The sequence below is a fragment of the Salarias fasciatus genome, chromosome 3, assembly GCF_902148845.1.
Source record: "Salarias fasciatus chromosome 3, fSalaFa1.1, whole genome shotgun sequence".
NCBI lineage: Eukaryota > Metazoa > Chordata > Actinopteri > Blenniiformes > Blenniidae > Salarias > Salarias fasciatus.
Genome location: NC_043747.1, coordinates 13,693,597 through 13,699,686, shown reverse-complemented (window position 1 = coordinate 13,699,686; position 6,090 = coordinate 13,693,597). Strand labels below are relative to the sequence as shown.

The window sequence follows — 6,090 nt, the reverse complement described above, 5'->3', positions numbered from 1 at the left end:
TTTTGCTGGGGAACTTACGCAGAACCACAAAATAGTGCCAAGGAGATTAGTCTCTCTCTCTCTCTCTCGCTCTCTCCGAAGTGAAGCCAATAGAAAACCCATTAGTTTGAGCTGATTTGGAAATTATATAGAATTGATCCTGAGGTAAGAACAGTTTTTCATGCTCAATATTTCCCATTGATTCGGGCTGCCATAATTACAAATGAAAATCATTTTGTCTCCCAAGTTGTATTTGGTTAGTGTCTGATGTGAGGCTGCGAGATGAGAGCGTGCAGTCTGACCTCTCGTGTCCGAGTCAAGCCGCGAGATAACTCGCACGTTTAAATCTCCACGGAGGAATTAACAGTGACACTCCCAAAGAATAAAAAGAGCTTCGGTGATCAGCTTTTGTTTTGCTTTTAAAGCCTGCAAACTTCTCAAAGTCAAGAATATGAAGTGTCGAGCCGCCTAAAAATACACTGAGTTTCATCCCACAGCTGTTCCGCATCCATTCTGCCACCCTGTGCTGATGTTAGGGGACATTTTATGTGGCTTTTTTTTGACAGTAACTCACCAAAAGTAGCAAACACAAACAAATACCAGACAGGTATTGTTCAGCGTGTTTCCAAACAGTGTGAATCACCACCTCGCTGCAGCTCAATCTCCCGCCACCCACAGAGTCCTGGATGGTGCCTCATCATCATTTGAGACCGTGGGTAGGGAAGTTTATTGCAGAACACCTCAGCGTTTCAGGAAATCCATCCACCCACCAAGTCCTCCTCCCATCCCACGCTGGTCCTTACCCCACCAGCACCAAGACAGGTGTCTTATCTCCATCGCGCAGCACAAGCACAGCCAATCTTCCAGGAAGATGGCGACTGGAATGTGACAAATCCATCTGTCCTGGTTTGAATTTGTATGCTAATTTGAAGTAATAGCCCCTCTGGTGACAGTGCAAGGGAACAATTCAATCATGCCATCTATGACAGTTGCTTTCCAGCCTTCTCTGTGATATGGGAGTATGTGCACGTACCGCCGGGTTAGGCTTGATAGATTGGTTATGTAGGGGAGATGTGGCATGTAGACTGCATGTTTAAAATGGGCTGCCAGTTTGAAATGAATCACGCCACTACTGAAGGCACCTGTGCAGAAATGTGCAGCCGCTACCTGTGAGGCAGAAGGAAGAAGGGGAGGGGGACAATATTTGATTTGACCTAATTTATTTTCCCCCCCGCAACGCCTGCCGGATCGGCGGCGTCCCTCCCCGAACTTTCACCCAATTTGATTGCCGCGAGCCTTGGTGAGATATGTGCGAATGATAGAAGTAGCCCCCACATAAGATCACACTAACACAATTGTTACATTGTCACACTGAATTATCTCAGGCTGTTGATTTGATTCAGTGAAAAGCTTTCATGTGTCACTGGGCGAAGGAGGAAACAAGTCCGGAGGATGCAGGCTATAGGAGCGAGCCGGGCTGCTCCCCGTCCTCAGAACGGAGGCACTGCTCCCCTGCACCGTGCAAATGTATGGCACTCCATAATCTTTAAATTAATCTGCGGCACAGGACAGATTATGGTAGATGGTGACAGATAAGGCTCCAGAACAAACTGCTCTTCATTTTGCTGGCATCATTCTTTTCCCGAACTTCATCATCAGACCCTGCCTGCCGTCACAGATTTTGAGCGATTTCGCCACTTTTACCCCCCCCCCCAGATTATCCATTCGTTTAAAAGCGCAACACGTTATGTTTTTGAGTTGACAATTCCTGAAACCAAAAAGGAGGAAGATCAGTCACCGTCAAAGGTTTGTATGAATTCCTTGGACCTGATCCCACCTATCAATGAACGAAGGTTGGATAAATCCCTAAAGGGATTGAGTCTTTTAACCCAGCTGTCTCCCACAACTTCCTCCACTTCTTCCATATCGAGTCTTTTATCCAACATAAATAACCAACACAGCTTTTGTTAAAACAGCAGACCTCTGCAGGTCCTTCAGTTTCGAGTCTATTTTTTTTTTTTTTTTTTAAAAAGCTCAGGAATATTGTGCATTTTATCATAAATTACAGCTCTGACACCCGGAGCGAGCCCCGTGAGAGCGAGCGAGATGAAACTGCGTGGGCTGGGTTATGACCAGTCACTACAGAAAACAACCTCCGTCTCTCTGAGACTGCGGATATTTTCAGCAGGAAAAGGGAATACGGAGCAGGCCAGATAATTGACCGCACTTCAAACGGTGATGATATCGTGCGTGGCAAACGGCGTCTGATCAAACAAGAAGGCCCGGCGAGGGCGAGAGAAGCACAAAAGGCCCGTCGGGCGGCGTGGTGCACACCTTGATAACAGTGTGGTAAAAGGCGGCTCTCGATATGAGCTTAGTTAGCCCCCTGTCTCCTCTAATAAAGTCGATACTTCTCTTTCAGAGGCTGAAAAACAAGATTCATTTCATGAAAACTATTTTCGAAGACCGTGACGTGTCAGAAACATTCGTCTGAGTATCTGAGCAAGTTCTGAAGGTGTGAGAGAGTACAGCGAGACGTACGACTGATTATAGAGTACGGCTGCGTGTTGCAAGTGAGGCGGCGATGAAAACCTGGGAGGAGGAATTACAGGTGGAGTGAGTTTACCTTTTATTGCAGTGAAAGCACGGTTTACATGCGCGCTTGTTTTCACTTATTCCAAATGATTAGAGCTCCGCGGAGGCTGGATTCCCGGGCCGAGCAGTGCGGGAAATTGTGTGCTGTCAGCAAGTCTCTGTGGACGAGATGCACAAATGACAGAGAGGGGAGTCGAGTCACGCCAACAGGAACAACGGAACACACCTTTCAAGAGAGTCGAAGGGAGTGGAAGTGTTTGTCTTTTAACAGTGCCGATTCAGTTTCAGTATTTTCTTCCACATCTACGTTTATAAATAAGTCTCATTTAAGAACAAAATGTTTCGGAAAGAATAGAAAACACCAAAATTTGGGTGATCGTCTGTGTTTTTTTTTAATGCGTTTATGTCAGATTTACTTCTGAAAACATTCACTGTATGTATACTAAAAGAAAAGCATGAAAATAACTTCTGTTATATCTAAGTAAAGAAGCATAAATTAAAGCTCATCCAGACTTTTGTGTCTTAAACAAGCTCCTTGTTGATCAGTATCATCTGGTTTCATAAATGAATAGATTTCTACGTAACAATGGAGGTTATCTGGTATGTTTCCTAACCAAGAACCATGTGTATTGTTGTAAAGTCCTAAGACTATCAATTCACTTAACATGCATGTTTTGAACATGCATGATGCAAACTCCACAGAGAATGTCCCCGAAGCGCAGTATTGCCCTATGAGGTGAGCGTACTAACCACTGAATCACTGCGCAGCCAGACTATTGACCCTTTCATCCCTATAATAGACCAACTTGTTGCCGGAAATCCCAGAGTGCACCACGTAAACGTGCAAATGCCGACGATGTCTAAGTGTTCAAAATGTCAGCGCAGGAGGCAAAATTGTGGAGAGTGGGGTGGAGAGGTCAGGACTCTCGGGAGACTTTTCTTTTCTTTAAACGAATGAAAGAATTTCTATTTTTATGCTTCTTGAAAGTGAAATTAATCTACCGACTGCATGCGAGGAGAAAAACTGATGCAGAAATGATTTCAGATTAGCGCAGAGTCAATAGTGGGCCAGAGGAAGAGTCATGAGGCCGAAGCTCTGAGCTGCATCTGCCTGTCGTTTTTTTTTGTCAGAAGGAAACAAGTGTCACCGACCTCCCCAATACTGAAGAAGAACCAAGGCCTTCACTCTCAGATTGAGCAGTTTCATTGTTCATTTTGCATAATCTGAAGCAGAGGCTACATTTATTATTATTTCACACCACTTACGGCAGACTTCAGCCTGATCCTCGCTTAATGTGTATGATGTTCGCTACTGGTTGCAGTCTGATGCGCACAGAACAGGAGCCCAGTTAATCTACATCCAATTACTGCTCCAGATATCTGCAAAAAAAAAAAAAAAAAAAAAAATCGGTGAACACTTACATCACTGAACTTCCTCTCCTGTTTAAAAAAATAGAAAAAAAAAAAAAAGCAGTGTTGCATGGTTGACTCTTGATATGTTCTCCACAAAAGCCCAAAGCAGTAAAAGTTACAAAAAGTTCACTTTACAACTGGCTGCCTCACATTATTGGCTTATAAGGTTGTTTTAATGGCTGAGCCCGGAGTCAGTGAACATCCATCCATCTTCTCTACCGCGTTGTCCAAATTTGGGTCTCGGAGCCAGTCGAAGCCGAATATATGGGTGAAGCCAAGATAAACCTGGGACCCGTCGCCGGTTCATCACAGGGAAAACAAAGAACGACAAACAATCACAGCCACTCGCACAGGAATTAACCTCAAATGCAAACTATTTTAGAAACTGTGTGAGAAAAGCCATGAAGACGCGGGGAGAAGATCCAATCTCCACACAGAGAGATCCACTAACTCAGGCTCGAATCGGGGATCCTCTGACAGCATGGTGAGAGAGCAGTGCTGCAGCACAAAGTAACTGTAACATAGAATTTAAAACAACAAAAATAAACAACCGATTCACTGAGGTAGCATTATTCATTGTCATAGATAACACGAAAAGTACCCTTAAACTTTAAAAAAAGGAATTTCATGTGGGAATACTGTTACCAGTCTGAACTTTTCCCACTTTATTTCACCTTTGTCATCTTTGGAAATTCACAGGAACACCCATGTGTTGTCTGTAGTTTGGAGTCACCGTCAGGTTTCAGTGTTTTTCACGCGCCTTTTGCGCACCTGACCCGGAGGGCGGTCCACGGACCCCACGTTGAGAATCACGTCACTCGCTCGCGTCCTACTCCTATTTTTTGGGAGAAGGCGGCCACGTGACCGGAGGAATCAGCCAGCACTCCGCAGCCGTGCGCTTGATCGTCTCCACCGGACGGAGACGCGAAGCGGGGCAGCGGGGAAGAGAGCGCGAAGACACGCGGCGGGGAGAGACGCTTCGACGCGGGAGGACGCTGAAAGAACCCCCCCCCCCCACCTCCCCACACCTACCCACGCCCACGCAGACGCACCATGGACGGCTGTGGCCGGACGGAAGAGGAGCTGTTCTCCTCGTGCCTCCTGAACCTCACCTGGGAGACGTGCTACGAGCAGGTAGGACGCGGCGGCGCGCGTCTTTTTCCCACCGGAGCGCAACTGTGCCGGGATCTGATCAAACAGGATTATAGAATAACTTCAAATATGAGCCAGAAAGCATCAGACTGGAGGCAAATACAACTTCAGGAACTTAAAGGCGCAAATGTCCTGCCACTGCAGGGGGGGCAATTAACAGCAACATTACGCAGAAGTTAATTTTGGTTAAACACGTGATCCATATAGTTTAACTACTATTATACATGTCATTTGCATTTCCAGTGTGTGAGCCAGTCCCCAGGCTCCATGATTCCCGTCTGTGTTGTCTTTAATTTCTTTTCTTTCCACGTGCAGGTCTGCCTCACTGTCTCCAAAACACTTTTCTGAATGGTTTCCTCGGCGGAACTTCCACAGCTTGCCCTTAAAATCAATAATGAATTAGCCTACGAGACAAAATAAATCGTATGCCAGGAATTTTATCAATAAATTAGAGGTAAACACACACTTAGCATTCCTTTGAAGTAACGGAGAGGCAGCGTCTCCGCGTGCGCGCTGAGTGATGCCTCTCACGCAGAGATCATAAGGCTCCGGCTCCTTTCCTAATAATAACCCGGTGTCTGTGAGTGAGTCCTGTGGGTTGCCAGGTAAGGCGCTGATATCAGGTAATGCGAACTGGGAGCCCGGGGAGAGCCGTGCTGGTGCTGTTGCATGGCGGAGGATGCTGAGCACTTTGATCCCGGGGTGTGTGCGGCCTGCTCCTCACCCGGCTCAGCAGCGGCTGGTGTCTGTTTGGAGATAATTACCTCATTCCTCCCCTCTTCCCTCAAGCTCAATCAGTTCTGCCTTTAAAACACACTTATGGTGCTGTATGAAATCCCCCTTAATTCTCACATTCTAATTTGTGTGAGGAACGTGTGCGGCTCAAGTCATCTGCCACAAGAATGCCAATGAAATCATTCTCTATGAATGCTAAGAGGGCTCCCAGCTATT

General features: G+C 46.2%; 1 protein-coding gene across 1 annotated transcript in view; it reads left to right on the top strand.

The window, feature by feature from the left end:
- Nucleotides 1–5,040: 5,040 nt before the first annotated feature.
- The window catches only part of ppargc1a (peroxisome proliferator-activated receptor gamma, coactivator 1 alpha), a 266,147-nt gene continuing 265,097 nt past the window's right edge, over nucleotides 5,041–6,090 (top strand). The window contains 1 exon segment of the mRNA XM_030088542.1: nucleotides 5,041–5,121. Within this exon segment, the coding sequence (XP_029944402.1) occupies nucleotides 5,041–5,121 (81 nt within the window).